At 43.1% G+C, this 27,026-nt stretch overlaps 1 protein-coding gene across 2 annotated transcripts in view; it reads left to right on the top strand.

The window, feature by feature from the left end:
- The window catches only part of SATB2 (SATB homeobox 2), a 133,232-nt gene that overhangs the window by 97,755 nt on the left and 8,451 nt on the right, over positions 1–27,026 (top strand). For both annotated transcript variants that reach the window (XM_084288989.1, XM_084288990.1), the window contains exon 10: positions 9,951–10,148. In XM_084288989.1, coding sequence (XP_084145115.1) covers positions 9,951–10,148 — 198 coding nt within the window. The remainder of the gene's footprint in view (positions 1–9,950; positions 10,149–27,026) is intronic.

Genomic DNA, 27,026 nt, shown 5'->3' on the forward strand with positions numbered 1-27,026 from the left:
GAGGTCTAATCCATTTTTCCTTTCTCATTTAATCTTTTTTTTTGTTGTTGTTTTCTCCTCTTGCTTTCTCTTGTCAGGGCACAGGGGTTACAGTTCACAATCCCTTTGCCCCCCAACAAAATCCCAGGCACAGTATTAAATACATAAAAGGAAAATACCATGGAACCCTCTTAAACTGTTAAATGCATAAAAATCTCATGTACCACATGGCAAAATATAATGAGAACTGGAGCTGTTAAACGAATAAAGCTGTTAAAAGCATAATGCCACTTGGCACAACTACTGTGCATTTAACGGTTTTCCACTGTGTAATAAATGACATATGTGGTAAACGTGCAGTAAATATAAAAACTGCACAATTGATTTTGCAAACGTGCCCCTTATTCTTTACTCCATGCAGATATCAAAGTTCCACCCAGAATCCGGACTGGACAGCTTTTAATAAGGAGTGTGTAACACAGACTGAATGCCAGCTTCTCTGAGGTTTGGCTTAAAATTGCCTGCAAGCTTCCTGTCATTATACCCAGAGGCTTCTTGAAATAGAGAGGGACTGAACCACCCAACAATAATTTGGGTGGCTCACCAGCTTCAGTCTGTGCCAGCTTGAGTGAGCTTCTCTGGCAGCGTTGCACATCAGCACCAAAACAAAAATAAGCTCCATAGTCTTTCACATGGAAAAAGAGCAGGGCAGATTTTGAAAGCCAGATGCAGAAGGTTAAGAACAGGATCCGCAAATGTTATTGTTTAAAGCAAAGTCACTGCCCATAAAGGTTCTGTTTCTTCAGCAGAGGCGAATAAAGAAGCGTTTCTCAGGCTAATGTTTCCTTTGTTTCACAGCCCTGCCAAAGCAATACTGGCTCCCTGGGATGACCCAGCATTTGCCATGCTGAGATGTCATAGCTCTCTGTTGGAGCATGAAAGTGGTTTGTGAGGGCACTGGAAGGCAGGGACAAAGAAGCTGTAGTCACCAACCATAGCAATACACTGTCCCCCCCTGCCCAAAGCCCACCTGCGCGCCCACCCCCAGCCTGTTTGGGTGTGCCTGTGGTGTCCCACAGCTGGCTGGAGTGCCCTGTGGCCAGGGGGAATGCAAAAAGTAAAGACACAGCTGATCGCAGAGGGGTGTGTGGTGGCACAGTGGGGTGGTCAGTGTCACCTTACGTCTAGCTTGCCTAAAATTTAGTGGTGGGGCTTTCCCATTGCTTCGGACAGGCCTGTTGTGCCAGTTACAGGCTATTCTGGTAACAATGCTGCTGATTTCAGCAGCTGAGTTATGCGGTGGGAAGTGCTCATTGAAAACTACCCATATTTACAGACGAAAGAGAGTTTGAAAGAGGGGGAAAAATGAGCTACTCTGAGGGTTTGCTTGGACTTTCCGCCAAGGTTCGTTCACTTGCTGTTCTCCGCAGGCCTGGCTTGCATTGCTTTGGCTTCTTCTATTATTCCCTCACCCCAGACTACTGAGAGGCTTCCAGTTTGCTAACAAGGCATGTGTTATGTTGGGCACTGCTCTTCTGTCAACAGCAATCCACGGTGCTGTGCGATCTTCACAGTTTTAGCAGCCAGTGAATCTCCGACAGGGCTGTTTTGACATTTTATATGCAGGGCTGTATGTCATGTACCCGAGAGAGCAACCAGAGCCAATGGAGGCCTCATTTCATCTTCTGTCTTTGTACAGGAAGAGTGGTACCCACTGAGAACAGTTATTACAAGCAGCATCATCTACTAGTGGAGTTAATTGACCTCTAATTTAAAAAGTAGCCATCTTTAGTCTTAAATCATGGCAGATTATCAGTTCAGCAAGTAAAGGGAAGGGCAGCTGGTAGAATCTGAGAATACAAATTGTGGAGCTCACAAGGCAACATAAATGTAAGGAACAGGACCTCACAGAAGTACTGTGGTGGTATGGAGTCGTAAAGATCTCAAGCCATTCATTTTAGACATTGACTTGTCACATTTCCATTAATACACATTTTAGTCCTTGCAACATATATAGATATTTTTTGTCTTGTTTGTGAAGCGCTGTGCATTCCTTTGTCCTTCTGAAGGCAGTAGGAGCTGAGGTGTTTAGTGCCCTCCAAACTCAGCCTCCAAAAGTGTTATCCTATTTTAGTTGCCAGCTGTAAGTGATGTACCCCCTGGATAGCGTATTTCTCTCGGGATGCTGCCTGCTAGTGCCCTTTGTCCTTTAAATGAATAAACCTGAGACTTGTTTTATCACAATGGGAGTGGTTCTGAATGTGGTGGGAATACCAGGATTTAGCCTCCAATCTGCACTTCAGAATCTCCTGGTTATATTTAATTCATTGGGAGTTTCCAGCATGCCTTTTCACAGAGGTTTGGATGGCCTGCATGTCTCCAGAACGGAGCAGTGGGACAGGTAGAGACTTTGACCTAGCAATGCTGCAGGTTTGAACTGTCAGGAAAGCTGGTTTCCATGTCCAGTTCTGCAGCTTCTCTACAGGTCAACTTTGGGGAAACCTTTTTCCCCCAAGACCTTGTGCCAGCGCTTCTGTAACACTGTGCAGCAGTGTCATCCCTCTGACCTCTGCTAGTGGGAGTCCTAGCAAGTGGCTGTGTTGTGCTCAGCAGATGTTTTTTTCCTAGGCTATGTAAAACAAGTTCAGGAATATAGATCTGTTCATAATAAACAGTCACTATCAAAACATATAGTGGGCATAGGTAACTGGACCCCTTGCTGACAGTCTGAGGGAAGGCAAAAATTGTATGAACATAGGAGACCAAACTTCCTACAGTTCACTCAGGCAAGTGATTTTCCTTAATCAGGCTGGAGCAGCCTGAAGAAGAGAGGCACAGGCTGCTGGGCATCTGCCCCAGGCTAGGGTAGATGGAACAGTTTGACCTCCAGCATCACCAGTCCAGTGAAAACAAAAAGCAAACCCTTGAAACTCAAATTCTTCCTCAAGGGACTGGATTTTTTTCCAGTTACAACACAGTAAAGCAAGAGAGAACTCTCTCTGAACAACATTTGAAAGAACGTTAAGCTGGCAAAGCTCAGTCTCTGGGTCATGTCTTTGTGTCATTTAAAAATGAACAAATGAAGAAACTTGACTGGGGGTGAGGGTTAGGGCAGGAAAGCCCTTCAGTTGAGCCCCTTCATGGTCAGAGAAATGCAGGGCTGTGGATAGAAATCATTGTGTCAATTCCCCTGACTTTTCATTTTGAGATCCCTGCCACACCACAAAGATTGTCTCTGGCCAAGGACAGGTGTTAGCCCCGCAGTGGGAGCCCACTCTACATGGTTGTCAGCACTGTGGCCATTGTCACATTGCCCCTGCTCCAAGAAGAAACCAGGGGTACTGTGAGAGGGATGAGCAGTCACCCTCAGGCAGGTTTTGTCCTTCACTGTCTTTCCTTCACAATTTATGTTCCCTTATTTCTTATGATGGGATGCCTTCTCTCCCCCTTTTAGCTTAGAATAGGTATTTTCTGTGCCCTTAAACTAATTAGATTCCAGTGACAATGAACAACAGCTAGAAAACACAGCTGGTTGTGAAGGTGCATAGTGCATATAATGTATGTATATATGGCCTTTCTTCCTGCTGTAGCATCTCAGTGCCTTTATGATGCTTGTGAATCTCTATAGCTGGAGGTTATCTGTTGTACTGACATTTTGATGTTCTTTTTACATATGCAGGAAATATAGAAAGACATTTATCTCCTTAACTAAGCTTAAAATTTCTCTTAAGTACCTTTGACATTAGCTGACCTGCATCTGCAGCAGCACCTCTCTCAGCAAATGAGCGAAGCAGGGGCAGCTGTGGAGCTGGGGTTTTGCTCAGGAAGTCTTTGGCAGACTTGGGTGTTGGTGGCAGGCTGCTTGCCTGAACCACGAGCCTGCACTGCCTCTCCAGCACGGAGAGGAGCTTGTTTGAATTTGGCATGCAGGAAATATTCTCAGTGCACAGCATCCTTCCTTATGAGGCTAAGAGATGTAAGCAGACTTGGTGTTTCCATCTAAGATGTCCCAGGGTTCATGTACTTCATTCATTTTTTGTATTATTTTTTGTTTTATAGGGCTAGTGAGAAACTAGCTGTAATGGAATTGGGGCTTTTTCCAGTGCTTTTGCATTTTGCTTTAAATTTTTGGAGGAGGAAAAGTACTGACTGTTTCAGAAAACTCAGGCTATCAAGCGATTAACCTTGAACTGTACCAAAATGCTCTCAGTAAAGCTTCTCAGGTTTAGTCCCCCTCCCCTGGCCCTCATCAAGAATTCATTGAAGCCATGACAGAACTCTCCATTACAGTTAGTCTTTTATCCATTTCAGCTTTCTTGATTAGGTTATCTTGAATCATTATGGGGTTTATTTATTTTAATAGACACTTATTGGATTCATGGAAAGAGAGTTTGGCGACTAAGGAACAAGAGCTGAATATTATCTGGCTCATTTCGCACTGCAGAGTCCCAAACTGATCAGAAGGAAGAGAGGCCAAGAAAGTTTGACCAGAGGACTCCCTGTGATCCCATGTAGAAGGGGAGCTTTCTCTGGATAGCACATCATTTTTTTCCTGGTCTTCCAAGACTTGCATCAATCATTGCTGCTTTTTTTCCTTTTGTCACATATGTTGACATTTTCTGCACTGATTATGTGGGTGAGGAAATGGCCTTTTACATTTATTTTTGAGATTTATTCCTGAATCACTCTTACTAAAAACTCGTTTGCCTACTCATGCTTTCACTGGAGACCCTAGAAAATGTCAGGACAGAAAACTAACTGTATTATTATTATTATTATTATTATTAGTATTAGTATTAGTATTAGTATTAGTATTATTAATTTCAATGTGAATATAGGGAAGCACAAGGTCATTTCAGTTACAGTTTTAACCAGGCTGGAAGTGTCTCGCAGTCCAGCTCAAGGAGATGAGCTGCTTGTGGGTAAGCCACCACAGATACCCAGCTGCTTCTTTCTGCAGTGTCTTTTGGTAGAGATGCTGCTAGAAGCCTGAGTACTGGCCTGTAGCCCCAGTATAACTTAGCCCAAACATTTCCTACATGCTTTCTTGTCCTTTGATCAGAAATTTGGCCCTTGGTTGATTCTGAGTCGAATCAAGGAAGCAGCTAGGGAAGTTAAGATATTTGTGCCTACCTTTTTTGAGACTGGAAAACCTGAGCTTGATGCAGCCTGGTAACTCTGGCTGCTGGAGCAGCCTCCCCTGCTCTAGGGTAAGCTGAGCAAAAGTGAAAGGGTCAAGCTGCTAAAAAGGGCTCAGGAATAAGTGACAGAGAATATGTCTGTGATTGCTGCACCAGCTAACTGTCCCTCGAGGGGGTTTGAGTGTGCCAAGGACAATGCCTTGGTGTAGTAAGCACACTGTTTCTTTAACAGCATAAAAGCACAATGGGAATGGCTGGCTTCCTGCAGATTTTTGTTGTTGTTTGCCTAGATATGTGGAAATGTATTTGATTAGGAGACAGAGAGAGAGGTTAAAAATAGGACATTAATATGATATTATTTGTTTTATCAAATAAAATGCTTAGAAAATGTTTATGTTGTCTCATGAGAACAACAAAAATAGAGGCCAGCACTTCTCTGCAGTTCTCTTTAACGATCTAAATTGGGCTAGATTCTTGATGCCTCCACAAGTTTTGGGGTGAAATGAAGGAAGTTCTGAGCAGAATTCCTTGTAACCACAAGCACTGGGTGTGCCTGGCTGTAGAGCCAAAAGCGTCCTTTAATTGTACTGTTTTTCCTCTTCTTATTTCTAATAGAAGACATTCCCATTTAAGAACCTTAGAAGCCGACATTAAGGGCCAGATTCTGCCACCCATATTCAGGCTGACATCTGAAACTCTCCTGGTAACTCTGTGGCATTCGAGGGGGCTGGTTGTGCTGTGGAGTGAGACTTGCGATGTGCAGGGGAGGCAGGATCAGAAACAGGGTATCACGGCTCCGGGGAAGGGTATGTTGTTAGATTTTTAGAATATGTTCACAGAAGTTGGATTTACTTGTAATGAAATTAGCTCAGATGTTGTGGATGAGTGAGGGAAAAGGTGGCGAAATACTGTGTCGTTCTTCACTTTTCCTTCTTTGTGCCAATAAATGCAGCTATAGGTGAAAATGCACTGTGAATGGCTGTAGCTCCAAGAATTTCTGTATGTTAGCATTTCTTAAACGAAATAATTCTCCTGGAAAGCTCTGTGTAACATACACAGACCCAAAGAAATAAATAAAAGAAAAAAAAATGCAACCAAAAAACCCTAAGTTGATTTTTTTAACAGAAAAAGGAGATTTGCGTATTAATAATTCATGAGTTCTCATTGAACATGCACGAAGAAACGGTGCTATTCAATAGAGAATACTGTCATCTGTCACTGTTTTATTTGACATTTACACTTTTTTTTTTTTTTTTGCCTGGTACTGTAAAACTTTCTTGGATGGCATGCTAAGATTATTTAAATAAATAATTTAAAAAATCCAATGCAGACTTTTCATCTGTACATGGGGAAGACAGTTACTTGCAGTCATAAAGAATGTGTGAGTAAGCTGCAGTGCTGTATTTTCTCGCACACTAGCCCTAGCTATTGCCTAGTAAGTACCCCTGTACATGGGTAGATAGGGTCTCGAATGGATGGGTGAGAGAATGGGTGCTCGAATAAATAAAGGGAAGGGTAGGAAAAGAGCAGTGAAAGGTCAGATTTGATGCAGATAAGTGTACACATGCACACAGTGGGCACGCGTGTGTATGTGTGGGGGTGAGTGAATGATAGCTGTTGTGAAGAAAGCTGCCACAAATACATTGCCATTGCTGATTCAAAAATAAATATTTATAAATGGTATTGGGGGAGATCCAGTCACACAAAATGTGAGAGGAGACAGGGCATTTAGCACAATGACAATTCAGAGTTAGGCGCACCTTGCAATTTCTTGCTAATATTAGGCTCATGAAAATCTTTCTGCTCTGTAGGTTAGTTATTATTTATAAAAATCACAGAACCAGCTGATACATTCATAAGCTAATTATTGTAGCAGCTGGGTACACATGGTGCAATATGTCTGAGGCTGTGAAGTATCACAGATTTCTTGGGGCCTGCTGTGGTGGGGGTGTGCTGTTGAAGGCTAGATCCCTTAATCTGATCAGCCAAGCAAATACTTTGTAGGGAAACTGGATTAATATCTCTCTAAATACCATGGATGTGCTTCACCTTCAGAACCAGGCTCCTTTAAACGTGCCATTAGCCTATCTCCTTTGGGGAATTGAGAAGTTCTCAGGTGTCCTCAGGATGACAGGGTCTTTGCCTGGTGCCTCCCTTTGCCAGAAATTAATTTGGTTTGCTCATGTCTGCACACATGGTCACACTACAGTCTAATCTTTTCCCTAATAGCTCCAAGGTCAGGACCTCGCATGTTGCCAGGCAAATTGAGCACTACCCTTCTTAAAGACTAATGGCAGCGAGTGCGTAGTCCATAATGAGGCCTGTAGTGTTTCTCTAAGTGATTGTAATGAGCGCTGATTATAACGGGACAGATAAATCAAAATGCAGCCGTCGCTGTTGGGCTAGCTGGGCCAGCTTTGGGAAGCAGAGGTGGCCCGGCCGAACTGTCCCCGGGCTCTGCCAGAGCCAGGTGCCCCTTAGCCCTCGGGAGAGACCCGGAGCTGTCCTCCCACAGGCCTGCCCTGCACTGGGCTCAGCTCCACCAGATGCGGGGTGTTGTTTCTATTTGCTGTTAAATGATTGGTCTCCATGCTGTGGCATCCCTTGGGAGATGTTAAACATACCTGCTTGAAACGTCTGAAAGGGTTTGGTTGGAGACTTCCTCAGATCACTGAAAAGCAGGGAGAAACAGGAGCTTGTTTTTTCCACAGACGTTTTATTTTCCATCTCAAATTTTTTTTCCTTTGTATGGAGAACCCCCTGAGAACATACAGTGGAGCTGGGAGGTTTTTCCTGTCTTCTCTAAAAGAAAGTTTTGGGGAATTTCTGAGTGGAGAAAGGGGATTGAGGAGAACCGAGGGCAAGGGATATGGTCAAACCAAATTAAATTGCGGACATCACCTGGCTGAGAGATTACCCAAATACCAGTCAAAATACTTTGAAAAATATAGATTTTTTTCCCTAAGTAAATGATTAGATATCTTGTTTTCATCCTTGTCCCCCCATCCCCCCAGCCCTCCTAGTTTATTGCAAGAAAAGATCAGGTCTGCACAAATGTGGCCTCTCACTTGTAAAAACAAGGCAGTGTTGTGTTACAGATTAGTTTATAAATCCCTAGTGGCTTCACAGTTCAGTGCCTACAGCTGCTGCAGATGGGCCTGGGTTTTTGTCTCTTCGCTGTGTTGCAGCCGGCAGTTGAAGGAGAAAATGGAATGATCAGGTTATTAACATGTAGGCCGCGAGGAAGAGGCTGCACAATGAGAACAGCTGGTGTTGCTGTCTTGGCTGATGCAGCGGAGATAATCAAATCTTGCCTTTTTTGGGGGGGTGGTCAGAAGACACAGTGGAGAGTGAGACAAACAACGGCTTATGATATTATATATGGGGCTTATAGTGCACGTTAGAAGTTGTCAATGGCTTACAAGTTGTGATACAAAAAAGCAGTACCGAAAAAACACCGCATGAGCCTGTAACGAACCTGTCTGTTCAGCTTGCTCTCATCAGTGTTTGGAAAAACACAGTTTTGGCTACTTCTTGTACTGTACAATTTTAACATTGATCAAGTTATCTTTTAGGTATTGTAAGGTGCCTGTCAAAATGGTGTCAAAATGCTGAGTTGCAGCTCGAAAATGATAGGTTATAGAGCTACTAGGTAAAATATTTTGACAGGAGTCAGTAAGGCGCGTTGACAGCATCCTCGGCATTATCTTCTCGTTTTCTGTCATTTGCATTGCGTCTCCTTGCACACAGGCACAGGAGAGGGATTGCTGTCCCCAGCTCCAAGCAGCACTGGCTACTGGCAGGCAGGATGGGCTGGCTGCGTCCCCCTTGCAGGTGCAGCAACAGCCCCTGTCCCTGGGTAACTGCTGGGGAGCCCAGGTCACCTCCACACACATGTGGGCTGTTCTCATCTTATTTCTGCTGCCATTCTGCTCTCTGCCTGGCTTTGTTTTTAGGATGGTTTCCTTTTCCTGAAGTGCTGGTGCTTCCTCCTGCAGTGATCTGAGCTCTCAGCCCCTCTGGAGAGTACAGTGTTAACTTTTTGATGGCATTTCAAGTTAACTATAAAGTAATGTAGCAGGATTAAGCTCAGTTATTAGGATTGGTAGCTGGCTTTAGAATTACCTCCACATAATGTCTCTCTGGATTTATATAGTAACTTCTGGAGAGCCCTGTTTGCTTCTTTCCTGTTAATACTAGAGGATTCCCTTCCTGTGAGGCTGAATCTTCTATATTTAGTGGCCATTATTTGATTGTTTAAAGCTGTCAAGTTTTAGTGGGGCTCAGAGGTGGGGGAGTCACATATAGCAACAGTGGATCAAAGGGCTTTACTTGATAATGTCTTCTTTCAAACACTTTCAGTGGTGGTTGAATTCCTGGTCCTGCAGCTGCAAACCTTTGCATGAGGATTGTTAGCCAAGTGTTAGAGGTTACATCTCCCATGCTCATGCTCAGATGATGACATAAAGGGACTCTGAAATGGAAGAAGTAGAGATGCACCTTTATTTCAACTCTGGGTTTTATAGGGAAAAAAAAAAAAAAAAAAGATATTCGAGCATTCTGTATGTGAGGTGATATTACAACAGCAGGCAAGATACTGTGCTTCCCAGTTCCTGTTAAACTCTGCTGGTTGTTTCTTTGAATGTTTCTTTACATTGTAGAAAGTTTAATATATCCTGCATTTGTTAAGACCAAAGGGCAGCTGAGGATAGGGGAGGTTTCTGTGTGAGATGAACAGTAAAACTTGCAGCACAGAGCTTTAAGGCTAGCTGAGGTTTCACTCACATCTGGTTCCTCAGTGAATTAACTCTGCTGACCCTCCTGTTGCAGGGCTGGCTCTGTGAGCTACTTCGCTGGAAAGAAAACCCAAGTCCAGAAAACCGCACCCTCTGGGAGAACCTCTGCACCATTCGCCGCTTCTTGAACCTTCCTCAGCATGAGAGGGATGTGATCTATGAGGAGGAGTCCAGACATCACCACAGCGAGCGTATGCAGCATGTTGTCCAGCTCACTCCTGAGCCTGTGCAGGTCAGAGTGCTAACATCCTCTCAAGGAGTTTTTGTGGGTAACAGCTGTCAGGAGTAGAGAGAAGCAACTCTTTCCAGCTTCCCTCTTATGTGTGAGTTAGGACATGCTGATTTTCATCTGTCTGTAGGACTGCATGCAAGCCACAGTTCTCACGTCCTGAGCTCACTGTGTGTACATTGCAGCATGTGTGTTGAGAGTGTGTGCATGGTCATGTTGGTGGCTCAAGAAAGGACATGTGACAGTCTATGCCAGCAACAACATTAAGGTCAGTGGTAGCGATATTTTGGAGCTCTCTTAGTGTCAGTAGTTGTGTTGTGGTTGAAACAATTTAGTTGCCTAAAGCTGCCAACATTTGGAGGAGTACAAATATGTTCCTCAGCAATACCATGAGAAGTGTGCGGTTAGGGAGAATAGGAGTGGGGTTTCATCAACTGTTCCTTCTCACAGAACATGAGCACCCCAATGCCCGCTTTCTGACTGTGACCAACAGGCAACAGCAGCCATATTTCCTCTAGTTTCTGTATCAGCTGTATGCACATCCCTAATAACTACTGAGGGATATCACAAAACTGAACATGTCATGGTGGTCAAGAGAGGCTCAGGACTGGTCTGAAGTGAGAGCTGGTCTTGGAAACTTAAGAGATCCTTTCTTCACTCTGCATTTTTTGTGATCCCGTAATTTAAAACGTTTACTGGTTTCATGGTGGGAAGAGAGATTGTGAAGTGTTACTTGTACTTTGGTCATGGCACCAAACACTGGAGTAGCTCTTAATCTGAAGTCTCTCTGTTAGGTGTTGTTTTAAAAATTAACTAAAATGAACAGTGCTATTCTACCTCAAAGGTCTTCCAGCTGATGGCAAGTGTCATGCAGTAAGTGAGACCAGCACACAGTAGAGGAAGGGACCAGGCCAGTAGTGGGAGGAACCTTCTAGAGAGGTTGATGGTTGTTTGGGCTGGCTCTGGGAGCAGCATGGTGGCTACAAGTTATGAAGAAGCTTTTTATTCTTCTGCTTGTTTTATGTAGCTATTATTTAGGTTACCAGTATTCTTTGGTGGTACTTCAGAGAATGGGGCAGAAAGAAAGGTAGTGTTACAGAAGAGCACAGATTTGGCATTACATACAGAACAGCTACTGTGGAAGGAGGACAAAAGGTTGATAAATGACAACAGTGAGGAGGGAGGATGGATGGAGGGAGGATGAATGTGTGACAGTTCATGAAGCTCAAGAGAACTCCAGGGGCAGAGATTGGACAACTGAGAGGGGATATGTTTGTTCAATCCACAAATCTGAGGCGACACCTTCTGTGGCACAACATCCTCTTGAATTGTCACTGTGCCTCAGTGCCACTTGCCTGATCCCATTGCATGGCCATTCTCAGTCATCCATACTGTGTTTCTCTCCGATAATCTCACAGTTCCTTCTCCCACCTTCACTCTCCACATTGTTGTTTGATCACAGCTTGCACTGCTTTGTTACTCTTGCTGTGAACCTTGGCATTCAGCCTCTATTCTTTGTCTCTGCTCTTGTTCTGCTGCTGCTAGTACTGCTGCCAACAATCTAATCACCTTTTTCCAAAGGTGGTGGTGGGGGGGGGGTTCTGTCTTGTAGCCGTGCCCCTTCTGAAACACTTTTTTCTCACCCAGATTAATTATTGCCTCGTTCAGTCTCCTTTGTCTCTTCTGCTACTGACTTCCTCCTTGCTCTCCATTCTGTCTTTGCCTGGAAGAAAAAAAATGTGGTTCTTGGGGTTCAGATCATCAGAGTGGTAAAATAGACGAAGTGTTGTTAAGTAATTAATGTTGCAAGTTTTGGCTTCTATGTTCCCAAAACTTTGTGAGATCTTGGAGGCAAGGAGCTACAAAAGGGTAAAGGGTTGAGCTAACATGTGGGAAGATGACTAGATTTGTGTAGATTTTGAACAAATTAACCCAGTTCTGGTGCCCACACCAAGTAGGATTATCCTCTAAGGGACAGTTTGAAGAAAAAGTTTCCTTGAGCTCTTGTTGGTGACCTTGATGATTAGCCTACTTTCCAAAGTCTTCTGCACATCACTTTTCTGTGCAGTGCAGGTCGGCTCTTCTGAGTGACACATTACACTGCGTTGGAATGTGATGCATTTGTATTTGTCAGCAAGTTACAAAGCCATGGATTAATTATTTATTACAGTCAAAATATGAAAAATGAAGAAAAATAAATGGAACCAGCTGGCAACTACATACAGCAAAACTCTAGAGACCCTGATATACAGTTGATACAGTAGGCTTGTGTTTTGGGGGGTGCTGCATTTTAGAGCTATGTTTGCCCATCCAAAAACCCCAGTAGGCTTCTGCAAGGCATGCTACCAGTGCAAGACACAGGAGGCTTGCTCTCCACCTGCTCCCTACTGTCAAATGATACCCCGCACCAAGCAACTTTTGTGTAGTTTTCAGTCTCTGGGACTTGGATTGTTTCGGGCAGCAAGGTTTGTTTTTTGGCTTTGGTGCAAGGGTCACTATTAGGTAATTAGCCATGAAGAATCAATGACAGCAGCAAGAGACGTAAAACTGAGGTCCTCACACTTAGAGTCACTGGAGATTTTGTGACACTTTGCATAAGAGTAGGGGGTCTTGGGCTCAACTCCTGGCCAAACTCCAGGCTGAGTAATTACATTCTGCCTGTCTAAAATTCCCTCTGTAGTGTCAAGTGGGAAAGCAACTCTAATTTCCTTCTCAAAGCAGTGGCGGGTGCAGAACGTCTGCTGTGGTGCCTGGCTGCATTTTAGCAGGGGATGGAAACATCCAAGAGCTGCAGTCACTGACCTACTTCGCTTTGCAGACTTTGCTAGTGAAAAATGCACTGTAAATGAAGCCTTTACCTGCAGCCTTGATGTCAAGATGACAATCCTTTGAAGAAGCCCTGAGTAGCAGCACCGTAAATAAGAGCAGGTGTAGTGCTGTACTTCTGAAGCAGGCAGGAGTCTCTTACCTCTGCTTTCTCTCTCTGCCCACCCTCTTCTTTCTCTCTGTTCTGAAGGTTTTGGCATGTGTGCCGTAATTTGAACCTGATGCTTGAATCTTGTGCTCCTCAAACTGTGAGACTGGGAGAGCCTGAAATCAGGCTGCCTCATGCTGCTGCCAGAGCTCCCTGCCACCCCAACTGAGCCCTCTCTAAGCTGGGAACATCCCTCTGTCAGGCTGAAGGGCTTGGAAGAAACTCCCAGCTATCATCAAAAGAGGCATAGCCAGGCTAAAGATATCAAGTAGATCAACTCCAGACTTTTCCAGATACAGGCTCTTGGAAATGGCAAATATTTCATTGTGATGAACTTTGTGTAGTTCATGTGTTGATTTTGGGCTTGGGTATACCTTCAGTGAGGGAATCACCCCAAAGCCGGGAATGGTTTCTGTACTGTAGAGGCAAGGTGTGTGCAGCAGGGCAGTTATTGTACTGCTGCAGAAGATCAGCTGGACTGAACGTGAATCTTGGTGTTTAAAGGATTGTTGTTTCTGTTGTGGCAGGTTCTTTCCCTCTGCTCTGTATCGCTTGCCCTGTTTAGTTTTAGGCTTGGTGCTTTACAAAGAAACATATATATATTTTTTTGTCTTCCATTAGATTTTTCCTGTCAGCCATATATTAAGCCATTTAATTAAATATTTTCCTGTTTCTGAAATGAAAAATATCTATAGTGGAAGCTCAGTGCACAAGGAATTCTTCCCTGCACACTTGATTTATTTGTTATTGTGCTGAAGAGTCATAAAAGCTGAGCCCTGTGGAGCTCTGTGACATGGCTGTATTTGCTGGCAGCATCGGGTGTGACCATGTGGATGTGCTGGGGCACGGATTTTCCTTTGCATGCCGGTTGCAAAGCATCCAGCCTACACCTACATGTTGCTGTGCACACAGGCGTAGCTCTCCACAGCCATGCACTTGGCTTTTAAGGACATTCAGGTGTGCACTAAATAGCTGTTTCTCTTTCCTGTTCTGTTCCGTGTGTTGTAATCACCAAGTGCTGCTATGGGACTAAGGAGACCTGCAAGCTTGTGCCTAGCTCAATACCACGAGGAGTCCACCTTTGATTTACAGAATGCTCAAGTTGTGGGTTTCTAGAGGATGGGAGGGTATTCTGGAAAGCATTTTTATATTTTTCGTCCTGTTCCCACCATCACATGTGGGATCCTGGCTGAAACTTCTATCTGGCCTGGCTCTTCATATGCAGCTCTGCCAGACAGACTGCATGTAAAGCAGTTCCTTTGCAGCAAGCAGTCCTCACATTTCTGTGTTTAGTTTCCTGCAAAGGCAAGGGTTAGTTACCCTGTTGTACTTTCCATCCCTTGCTAAATCCCACTGTTTCCAGGCTATTTGCTGGCATTGAACCTTTCTGGTGTGTTCGCACTGTGAGGTGCCTACAGACCCCTTCCTGCTGCTAGCCAAGGGATTTTGGTGTTTGTTACAGACATGCTGGGACACAGTAAATCTAATTTCCCTCCCTTCTCCCAGTACTCGTCTGCTGTGTCCAAGGTGACCACCCCAGATAATAACCATCTTGCCTGGAACTTTAATATAGTGCTAATTCATTGTTAATTGCTGGGACAGAGAAACCTGACTCAGCTTGGAAAATGATGAATCAAGATGTTGTCTCTGGAGTGTTAAGGTGGATAAGCCAGTTCTCCGGAGTAATGAGACCCCATGTCTTAAAGTACCTACTATTCAGAAAGCAGGGAAACCTTGCATTTCATTTGCTGCATAAACCATCAGATAGAAGCTCGTAGGTATGTATTGGTTTAAAAGGAATCAAATGTTGACTTTAAAGAAACAGGAATGGTTTTTCCATACTTTCTGATACTCTGTTACTTTTGAAACTCTTTAAAAATGACATCCCTCCACCTTTTTTTTTTTTTTTTTTTTTTTCCCTCAGGAGCTTTGATTTAGACAAATCCGGCAATTCATAATAGTTCAGATCATAAATCATGAGGGAACATTAGTAAATAAAAGAAGGCATAGCAGAAAGCTGCAGGATAGGTCTTTTGTATTGTGTGTTCACTGCAAACATTGTGGTCTTTCTTTAAATATGCGGAAAATAACACACCGCAGAAGTAAATGAAAGACTAATTTTGTCATTTTGTGAGGGATGGAAGGGAACAAATATTTTAGAAATGACAATGAAATACAAAACAGTAGAACACAGATCCTTAGTAAAAATGGGTCAAGGCAAGTGGCGATGGCAATCCAATGAAACTAATTTCATATTCTCTTTCTAGAAGTAATAAAGAAGGGAATGAACACCACAGTGGTGCTTCCTAATGAAATATCTTATTCAAACAACATCTTAGAGTTCATGGGTCGTAGAATACATAGCATGCAGATGGGGAAAACACTGAGGCTTAAAATTTATTTTCTTAAAAAATAATATTAATTAATAATACTTGGGCAGTCACAGATGATGAGTGAAACAAAGATGTGTTATTCCACAGAGGAACATAGTGGGTTTAATAATCTATAGGATGATATATGCAGTGAGTTTTCACCATGGTTGTGTGTACTACAGCAGTAGATTTCATATACTGGAAGACACGACTGGGTTGTCTGTGAAACTCAGGCAAAAACTGATTTCCCAAACCATGCTTAGCTCTCTGTTTGACTTGGTGCTTACTGTCTAAGCTGAGTAGATGCATTGGGCCATTTAGAAGATGTGGCCACATCCCAGCAGAAAGCAGTATGTGTAAACCTTTCCAATGTCTGCTGTCTCTGGACTGCTCTCTTGTATGGCTCCAGTACCCATGTCCGGGAGTCAGACATGCAGTGTTTGGTAGCAAAATGGGGCTTCATGCTCTGCTTTTCCATCCCAATGCACACCTGCTAGTTGCACCTTCTGGTGCCCACCATTTTCTTGACAGGCTGTGGTAGCTCAGGAGCCTTGCACAAGTGTTGACAAAGGCAACAGGAGCCTGTGTATGACAATGAACCCCTTATATTAGACTCTGAGGTATTCAATAGAGTTTCTTATGATTGATAGTTATTCCAATTGCAGTGGAAAGCCACCAAGCTTTGACTGCTATAGCCAAAACTACCTACTGCGCATTTTCAGCTGTTTCTGTTTAGCGTGGATATCTAATGTGGCTGAAAAGTGCTGCTGATTAACTTTAAGCCTGTGATTCCCCTTATAATGATAGTGAGGACTGCATTCAAATTAAAGCAATACTGCTTCTGCTCTGAAATTAATTTAGTTTATTATTCTCTTTAATCCTAGAAATGGGAGATCAACTACATAGTGTTTTTTGTTGTTGTTGTTGTTTTTTTCTGAGGTGGCAGTTTTTATTCTGCCAGAGTTGTCTTCTGCATAGCAGTCATCAGTATATTAAAAGACTGTGCAGCTTTTGGTATTTGTTCAGACTCCTGGAGCTGTGAGGCCACCTCTGTGCCACCTGCTCCCAGACAGCTTTCATTTGGTGCAGGATCAACTGAGAGCAGGGACAGGAGTGAGGTGGGACTCAGGAAGGAGGGAGCTGTCTGCCTGGCTGGCATTTGTGCAGGGCTGCCCCGGAGTAGTTCTGCTCCTGCTCCCCTAGCTCCTACAGAGGGTTGCTCAAGGCAGAAATCCGTTTCAAATCTGAATGTGTGGATTTAGTACTGTGGAGACTTGGCAGGAATCAGCAGGGTGGTGGTTTTACATTGATGTTGCTCTGACAGGTCGTCTTTTTAGCAAATTACATCACTGTTGCTCTGGCCCCTGCCGTCTCACCCTTTTGCCTTTCACACACAATTTGATCAGATTTAGCCCTTGTTTCTTCCAGTGCTGGCCTTGTTATAAATGCTAAGCTGCCAGTGTTGTAAAGAGTCATGGTAGGTTGAGGATGAGCAAACATCCAGAGCAAGATTACTAAATAAAGCTCTTTAAATTCACGTAACCTTTGAAGCTTGTGCTGGCTGGCAGCAGGCAAATCTTGAGGCTGGATGAGCCTCCATTCCACTTATGTTGGAAAATTTTGCAGTTAAAAACATTGCTCTTTTTTGTTTCATTTTAGCGTTCCCCGAATGTTCTCTGTTCCTCGCATTTGTATATAAATGGTAATGTCAGGCTTTAGAGCTGTGTAAGTGTTTATAGGCTATTGGTTGTAGGCAGCGTTTTATTCTCATGCTCCATACAGAAGTCTTAGAATAAAGTTAGAGCCCCAGATCATTGCAGCTGGCCCTTGTGTACAGATAGGCAATTATAAAAATTACATGGGGAGGGAAATAATATTGTATTGTGCTGTCACAGTACATGGCACTGTTTGTCCCCCAAAGATCTCAGAGAGCAAGCAAGCTGCTTTTCCTCCCATGTTGCACAGCATCCCCCTAGGAAACTGTGCAGCTTCTGGGCAGTGCTGGGAGTTAGGCTATGACAGAGAAGGAAATAGATGCTTGGTCTCCCTGCCCTGGGCCAGTCTTTTCAGAAGTTTGTTGGTGCAGATCTCTCCTCTCCTCTCCTCTCCTCTCCTCTCCTCTCCTCTCCTCTCCTCTCCTCTCCTCTCCTCTCCTCTCCTCTCCTCTCCTCTCCTCTCCTCTCCTCTCCTCTCCTCTCCTCTCCTCTCCTCTCCTCTCCTCTCCTCTCCTCTCCTCTCCTCTCCTCTCCTCTCCTCTCCTCTCCTCTCCTCTCCTCTCCTCTCCTCTCCTCTCCGCTGTGTATGCATGTTGTTGCATGTTTGTATGGACTTTTATAGGAATTACAGATTGAAACAGGAAATGTTTCTGTGTGTATGCACTATTCTCACACATCAAGTATCCAGAAGTACAGTAGCACATATTTTTTCTCACAGTCATCTATGCTTACAGTGTTTCAAAGAATATTCCAAAATATCTTGGCACAGACAAAGCGAAGCTGTTTGCAAGATCCCTAGCTGTGGAACAACAAAGGCTACATTCTGAACACACATCACACATGACTTTAATAAAAGTCTTAAACAAAAATCAGATAATGTATTTAGAAAATTTAATTTCTCTATTTATGATGCTACTCACATGAAAGGAAGTAGGTGTCCCCTTATGCCTCCTTTCCAGCGTCTTTTTCTCCAGTTCTGCTCACTTCTTCATGTTTTGAATTAGAACATAAAAAAATGTGTGCTTAAATACAAATAAATACATTTTAAAGCCACTGGCCAGTAATTTAGGACCAACTCAAATTGCAGTACCTAATTTCAAAAGGTCTCGGTGTCCAGAAACCAGTGAGTACAAACACATATATGGTGCCTCTCATGGAGCATTCGGAAGTTTGAAACATGTAAATTCATAAATCTCCTATCAGTACATATGGCAAAAAGGATGTGGTAAATCACAGAACTTACCCTGGCTAGTATAGACCCAGCCATCTCATTAACTTCATGTCAAAAAACATTCCTCGGTTTCCAGTTCGGACCAATTTTAGTTTTATGCTATTTGTACTGTCATGGAGCAAAATAATGTTGACATCCTTGAAATTCCTGGTTGCTTTTTCTCAAATTTATGGTTTGGGTTATTCTTTCATTAGACCATGCCCATATGATCCAAGGCACATGGACAAAGAGGACAAATCCCATCACATGGGTGTTGAGGAAAGAAAGCACATTCTGCAAAAAAAGCTTAATGCAGATTTATAGTTTGTACAGGTTTTTAGCAGAATGATGTGGCTAAATCTCTTGGTTAGGTTTGGAAAACCCTGGTCTCCTCAATCTTGCTTGCAAAAAGCTTGGCAACCCAGTTTTCTTTTTACTTTTTGGGGTTTTAGTAATTTTTAGACTTGAAACATGCAAGAGATTGCAGAAGTATACTACCACTGGATACAATAGGTTTGTGCCTGCGAGGAGGAATAGCTCACTCCTATTCTGTGCTGTGCTGAGAAGGATCGTGGTGGCAACTGCAAATCCATCCAGTTGTAGCAGAAAGAAAGAGACACACTAAAATTCCAGGACTCAACAGGCCTCATAAAAAGATCTGTCTGGACAACACTTCACTAGCTAAGTGCTAAGTTATTATTATTATTTATTATTTATTTCCTCGTCTATTTTTTTCTTGTACTCAACAAGCAGGAAATATCTTTGTTATTTCGTTATAGGAGTGAGATAAATGTATTCCCTGCAGTGTTTGAAATTTTAATAATCCATAATAAATAAAATCATATCTAATAGCATAACTGCTTTCAATTGGCAATGTGATCTAGATGCATTGCAATGGCAGAAACATAAATAGTTGCAGCCTCTGAAAGCCTACTTCCTATTTGCTAAATATACTTGGCTTGCTTTAAATTCCTTTGTGTGCAGTCATTAATACAATCCTCTTTGACAGCATTTAATTAAAGTGCTTTTCTCTATTAAATTCATTAAAACTTTTTTTTTTTCTTTATATACAACTGTTTCCCAGACACTGAATGTTAAGGACCTGTAGGCCTCTCTTCAAATAACTTCTCTCTCCTTGTTGTAAATCGTTAATTAAATTTAACTTAGACTGTTTAAAGATGGCTTGGAAAAGAAAGCCAGATTTCAGTATATGGTCTCAATCATGTCTGATCTTTTTTAACACAATTTTTTCCATGTAGCTATAGGCTGCACGTTATATTGTTTATGAACGTTGCTGTACATTGAAGCTGGAACCAAGCAAAGAAATATCCTAAAAAGCCTCATTCCCATCTCACTTCAAAAATTTGCATCTTTTTTTTTTTTTTTTGTGCACTTTTGTAGCCTAAGAGTATGTGCATGGAGGAGTAAGGAAGGAGGAGCTGTTTAGTATTAATAGATTATTGACAGTTTAATGTCTTGGCACCTAGACAGCCCATAAGGTATAATAAACAGGAAGCTGTCTGATGTGAGAGCAGTCAATAGTGTATTCAATCAGAACCTTTCAGTTAATTGCTGGTTGACCTCAGAGATTTCCTTTAAGTGAAACTGTCCTTTGCTCAGATCTCATCTGGTTTTCAGGGTTTAATTTGAGAATGCCCTTTCCATATGGTAGCTTATACATACGTTCCTGGTTGGAGTTTTGCTTTGCTCCCATGCACGGCATCGCAAGAGCCAGCGTCTGCGTGGGGCTGCACAGTACACGTGGCTGCACGTTGCATGTGTGCAACCCCTCTGAGGGCTGAGAGCATGGTGGGAGGCAGGAGTGGTGCCAGGGCTGTCGCAGTCCCAGTGCCTGGCTCACCACATCCCCACAGGAGTGTGCAGGGGCCATGCCAGGCTCTGGTAGGAGCTCCCTGCTGCCCAGTGAGGCTGGTGGCACGCAGGTGGCACCCCACGGCCTGGGGCTGGGGCCAGTGGAGCCAGGTTGGCTGCCCTCTCAGCCCTGGCTGTACCCAGCATGGAGCTGGACTGCCAGCAGACACGAACACAACAGTTAAGGCAGGGAGGTTGGTAAACTGATGGCAGAGGCATTTTCAAAGCAGCTGAGCTGTTTCCCAGTGTTTTGGGTAGAGCTCGGCACAGCTTGGTGGCTGGGTGTGCACGGCGGTGTTAGGAGACCTGACCTGACCTGTGCAGGTGAGCTGTGCCACAGCCCCAGGAGAGGGCTGGCGCCACTGCAGGTGAGCCATGGGCTCACATTCCCCAGGTTCTCCGTGCAAGTGCAAAACAAGGCTCATTTGTAGTTGGTTACCCTCATTTCTGCACTTAGGCATTCTTATTTTTTCGGACTACATATCTTGATGAGATCTAGATAAGCTACAAAGGCAAGCAGGCAGGAAACTTCATGGGCAGTCCCTGACCCTGGCTAGCTGGAAACCATCTGCTTATTTGGGGAGAGAGCCTACATGATAATCTTTCCTAGCAAGTATGCTGTGTTTGGGTTTTTCTTCATTTCCCTCCAACTGTTGACTTCAAGTGTGTGTGTTTTCCTGAAGTGAGATGAGGGAGGGTCAACTGCAGCAGCCCTTGCTGGCAGCAGAGGGGTTTGGGTTTGCCAGTGGCAGCAAGTACAGCCCCATGAAGGAAATGCTTTTTTACCAGACCTGGTTTAATTTACATTTCATTCAGTCAGGAGACTTTTTTATTGTCTCTAGATCTTCCAGTGATTTTGTCTTTTAGCCACTTATCATGCATTCAGACTGTGGTTTGCTGAAAGGAGTATTATTACTTTTAATCTCTAATTTTGCCCTGGGTTTCATTCATTTCTGTGGTTATCTTTGTCCATCGGCACAGAACAAACTGCTTATGGCTTTTAATGGTCTGATTAGCACTGGGGAAGCATTGCTGACTTAGAGTAATATTACTGTTGTTATCCCCTGGTTTAGATGAGATCAGGCTTCAGAATGCCATATTGCTCTATTTGGGATTCATTTGAGTCCAGTCTGGTTCCCAGACTGAGGTAGACTGTAAATTTCTTGGATTCAAGAGTGTCGGAAAAGTGAGGGGAAATAGTCTTGCTGACACCTTTTCCTGGGGTGTTTGAATGATGAGAAAGGCTTTGATCCGTTCCTTCTGGAGAGAATGGAACAAAATATGGTGAGATGGACAAAAAATAAGGATGAGTTCCCACATAAATGTGTGTTCCTTTGGCCATCAGCTGTAACATGCACTCTTTGTGCTGAGAAGACTCCAGCCAGAGTATATTCAAAGGTACTTTAAGGCTTTTATCAGACTTACTGACCAAGCTGCTAATTCCATAGATGAAATTACTCCCACATGCAATAAAAACTGTAAGCTGTATTGGATTTTGAGATATGAAAGATTCACATCCAGTTCCCTTTATAAACTGTGTTACATTCCATTCCTTCCCATCGGTACTGCCCTTTGTAATTGTGACCGCAAAGTTCATAGGTAGGAAGATGGCTGTGAGCCTCTGTTACTCGGGTGGTACAGCCCAGAACTACGTAAGTGCTTGAGCTAAGTTTAAGAGGTTGCTGACATTTTTGAAATATTGAAAGAAAAAAATATGTTGGTGCTTTTAAAATTTTAAAATAGGAAGGAAGAGGGAAAAAAAAAAAAAAAAAAGGTTTGTAGCAGTTTAGAGCAACATAACACTTTAAAGGAAAATAGAAAGGAAGAATTTGAAGGGCAAAAGTTACTCTGAATAAAAGCTGCCAGATTTTGCTCTTTCATGAAAAATGCCGAAATGACTGCTTGAACTTTGTCAGAATATTTCCCCCTTCCCCAGGCAAATGTCTCAGAAAAGTAGACTTTATTTAAGCAATACTTTGATGTCACTCAGTCAAAACGTTTGAAACAAAGATTTTTGACTGAAAAATGCTACATAATTCTAATCTTAATGAAGAGAAGAATGGCGTTTTGCATTTCTAGCAAAAGGCTGGGGCTCCTTACACACAGACCTATACAAGATGCAGGCTTGTGTTAAGTTTGATCTTTCTGCCACAATTAGGTGTGTGTAGCCAAGCAAGGGCTGGGCTGTCAGCAGAGCTCTCCCCAGCAGGCAATGGCCAGAGATGGCTACAACACAATGTGTTTTTCTGTTTTGTCCTATTACAACCTTGCTGGCTATATAGTAAACTATTTTGTTAAAAATGAACAAGTACCTTTTATTTTCCAACTGCATATATTTTCTAGTACTGTGAAGATAAACTGCAGGTGCTGCTGGTAGGAGACTTTCCATAAAACCTTTTTCTTCCAGCATCCATAACCCGCAAAATATCGGCACAGGTCAGAGTAGCGAGCTGTCAGAAGCAGTTATGCCAGCACAGCTTCCTCACTCTCCTAGACATACCCACCTTTAGCAGAGTGTTATCAGGAAGACAAAGAATTTCAGATCTAATTCTCCAAGGCCTCCTGTCCTCAGTGCCCTAATCTACGGGGCAGAGTGTACTTTGGTCATTTGATTTTTATTTACCCAGTTTCAAGCTAAGGGTATAATAAAGCACATTACGCCCGTTGCATGTGTGGTAATGCTGGGTATTTTGCCTTTTACCATGGTAGTTGATTATAATGCACTTTTTAAGACTTACTTTCTAAAAAAAGGAATATTTAGACTTTTATGTGTTTGATTCACACAGTATAGTTTGCTCAAGTCCTGTTATTAAGTACATTGGTGGTTAAGTCTAGAAAGCAAAAAACATGCTGAGTAGTGTTTTATCAGCACAAATCTATTATTTTCACTAACCATAACAGTCAGGTTCTCCTGACTTGTAACTGCCCCCATTGTAAAAATTAACAGTACAGTTGGGTATTCCTGGAACCCCAAATAGCCATCTGTGAGGACCTAAAACAGTTTGATGGGACAAATAATTAACTGTCCCTCCAGAATCCAGTGTCTAATCCAAACATATCCTTCCTGAAATAATTCAGTGCCTACTCCCGATCTGAGTAACTGGAAACAGCATGATTATAGTGGCGCCATTCATGCCACCACAGTTAGGGGTTTAGAGATTGACCCTAAGGATTGCTGTAAATTGGGGCTTCTTAGAGAAGATCTCGCTCAGACTACCTGCAAATGCTCCTCTGATTTTTCAGATGAAAAGGAGAACATGTGTAGTGTTAATTAAAAAAGAAAATGCAGAGGATACCAGAAGTATTTTGTCTGAAGTAAAGCAAACCAAAAAGCCTTTTGTTACTTCCTTAGTTCCTGTGGCATTGTGCCAGCTCCTCATTAGGATTAGCAGGGTTGGGACAGGGAAATTCAAGATCAATCTGAAATTTTTGGCAGACCCTCCCTTCTGCTGCACCAAGCTTAGGCTCCATTTGGAGGCTACCAAGCTGGGCTCTGCATGCAGTAGCACCCCAGTGAGCCTTGCTTGGGCTGCAAGAGAAAACAGGGAGGGAAGTGCCAAGTCAGAGGCCCACAAAGCTCGCAGTTGTGTTCTGAAGAAGGTAAGTGTTAGCTGGAAGGGTCTGGGGCCCTCAGTGCACATACACTTGCGTTCAAAGTCCCTCTTGGGTGGGACACCAGTTAGGGTCACCATGTAGAAGAGCATTGCAAACCTTTATGGGGCTGTTGCATTTTCTCTTGTGGGGTGATGAGGCCTTGCTACTGCAAGAGAAGTTCTGCTGGCTTATTTAAGGCCGGCAGAGTCCTGCCTGCCTGCTGGGGGATGCAGCAAGCCAGCCCCTGTGCCAGCTGTGCTGGCCATGCCCCATTCCCAGACAATGGAGCCATCCATCACTGATGCCTTCAGGAGAGAGTCTGCAGAGGCGTTGTGCAATGCTTCCTGGACACATTGGCCTCTCTGTCACCAGCACCCTGGCTTGTGCCAGCAGAAGCCGGACTGAAGCCGTTCGGTTGCGTATTTATACAGTAGGTATGTGCTGGCTCCACCTGTGGGCTAAATAGTATTTGTTTACAACACTTCCGGGCTGCAGCTAGATACTTGAGAAAGGGATGGATATTCACTACTGCACAGTTACTATGCAGTAAAGCTAAGAATCTGGCTTAAACCAGCCAAAGATGGGAAATGCAGAGCTAATCCACTAACGTTCATCAGCATGAGCTCATTTATGCTAGCCCATAAAATCAGCCAGTTCTCAGGCACTTGCACAGCAATTAAAGTTGTGCCTGTGTTTTTGTGGGAAGAGTTGTGTTAGCGTTCGAGAGAGAACAGTTACCCCAGGAAACACCGGGACATTGCTCTGCATTGTCAGAGTTTTGTGATTTATTTTTTTAACATTATACAGACAAAATAGTGGCTATTGTGTAGGCACGTGCTGTCTATTAGCAGAGATCAGGAAAGGGAAATAAACCACGCATTACTGAAGAATAAGATCATGATTGCGGTCAAGTGATGGCAGAATTTTTTTTTCTCTTTGTCAAGCTGATTTGTAAACATTCTTCAAACAACTGTGCAGACAGCAGCTCCACAGCTCCGGGAAAGAAAAGCAAAGATGAGAACAGATTCCTACGCACAGATGTTTTACAGTAACCTTAAGACCTGTCCAAAAGTTATCTGGTCATCACTGTGAGCTATGCTGCGCATTCAGCCTCTTAGCAGCGCATTGTAATCAGGCTGTAATTTATGTTTTATCTCCAGTGATGATAGCTCTTAAAAATGTTTTGTGGTGTATTTGCTCTTTGATGCATGCTAAGCTCCTGGTAGCATTAAAGGGAGCAGTGTGTGTGTGTGTGTGGGGGGGGGGGTGCAGGGAGCAGACACCTTCCCTCCCGCCTGTAAGTCAAGATTAATTGCATTGTGCAAATGCTTATGCTGTCATTTTTGTGTGGTGGCAAATGCAATGCACAACTGAAAGTTTAGCTATTTTTTCAAATTTTCATTTCTTTGTTATCTCTTTTGACTCTTTTTGACCATTTTTTATAGTTTGATCCCGGAGGAGAATTGCAGGATTGCACTATTTCAGAGACAGGGTATTTGTTCAGTGCTTGCCATGTTTTCAGATCACTGTACTTCCTGCCCTTAAGCAACACGACCGCCGTAAAGCAAAGAGAAGCATGTGGAGAGTGTGCTCCAAAGATGTTGAAATGAATCGCTTCAACCAGCTCACATTCCAGTCTGGAAAACAAACTTGCCTTTGAGTTTGAATTCCCTGTGGCACTCATTTCTTTCTTCAGATTTCCTCCTTATTCCCCTTTTTGCGTGTCTCAGAGAAAGAATTGTACCTCAGAGCTGGGAGATTTAGGACATAGGGTTTGTCTGATCCAATATTCTGACTCCGGTGGTGGTCAGTAGCAGATGAACAGTGACAGGAAAGACCTGAATATTCAGGGATATTTTTTTTTAATTACTGTGTGAATGCTTTGTCTCTGCAGCTAAATAGGACCCAGGGCACCTGGGTTACAAGCTGTTCTAGCCAACAGCTCGTAAAGATTTGGTCTGGCTTGCATGAGATGGGACACATCATATCACAAGCATGTATTATAATTATCTGTAATAATGGTGTTTACCCTTGTGAAGCAATTACTAAACTGCATTGGAAAATGCACAGGATGTGCTGTTAGTATTTGAGTTACAAAATTAAAAGAAGCTCGGACTGAAGTTAGATGAAAGGGAACATATTTATCCATGTCAGACTTCCTACCATTTTGCACGCTCATATTGATTTCTTTTGACACGGTCTTCTTTTATTGAGTACCATATATATATTTTTAAATCCCTTACTGATAACAGTACCTGCTACGGGCAATTGTAAAAGGAAACTAAAGTATATTAAACCTGCCTGAAGTCAAAATGTAATCTAACACCTGTAGTCTGCAATTTGTCATCACTTCATAGATACTTTTTCTTTTTTAATAACAGTTTTGGATTTTCCTGAGTTTTGACCTTAGGATACTGTATAATCCAAGAAAAGCAAGGGAACTAAACCACAGTCTTTAACACAGCTTTATGATGTCAAGGTGTGAAATCACCACTGTGAGAACGAGCCCAACGAAAATACTTCATTTGGGGCTCAGACTAGTGTTGCAACGTTTACCTAAATTAATATATTTTTGCAAGGGAAAAAAAAAAAGTAGTCTAACAACCACATTTTTTAAAGGAAAGAAATGAACACAGGTGCAAGTTGTAACTTCTGCTACAGTTTCTTGTACAGACATTCCTAGTAAACCTCTGAAGTGTCTTGGCACAGTGATTGTATCTAATTAATGCTCTTGCCAGAGTGACCCCTGGCCTGGGAGGCTGTCAGGGTGTAACCTTGTTTATTGCAGCAGTTTGTTCTGTTGTGTTCTTGCACATTTTCGTATAGGAAGATAAGCTGCCAAAGACTGGGGGTAACGGGTGTAAGGTTGTTTGTTTGAATAGATAATCTCCCACAGATTATTTCTGTAAAATCTGCTATGAGGGACAGACAGTACATCCTTCTAGTATAAGGTTTCTTTGAAAGGTGATGGAGGTTGTCTCTTAAGTAAACTCTTAGCATGATAGCCAGGCACTCACAGAGCTGCCTTGGAGCTCTCGGCTTGCAAAGGTAAAGTGTTGCAAATTCCATCTGCAGGTCTCAGCAAAGTGTAGCTGGACACCTTGTTTTGGCTTGTCCCCTACACTCTCTTTGACTTTAGCAAGT

The sequence above is a fragment of the Netta rufina genome (genome assembly GCF_964035555.1).
Source record: "Netta rufina genome assembly, chromosome: 6".
Classification (NCBI taxonomy): Eukaryota; Metazoa; Chordata; class Aves; order Anseriformes; family Anatidae; genus Netta; species Netta rufina.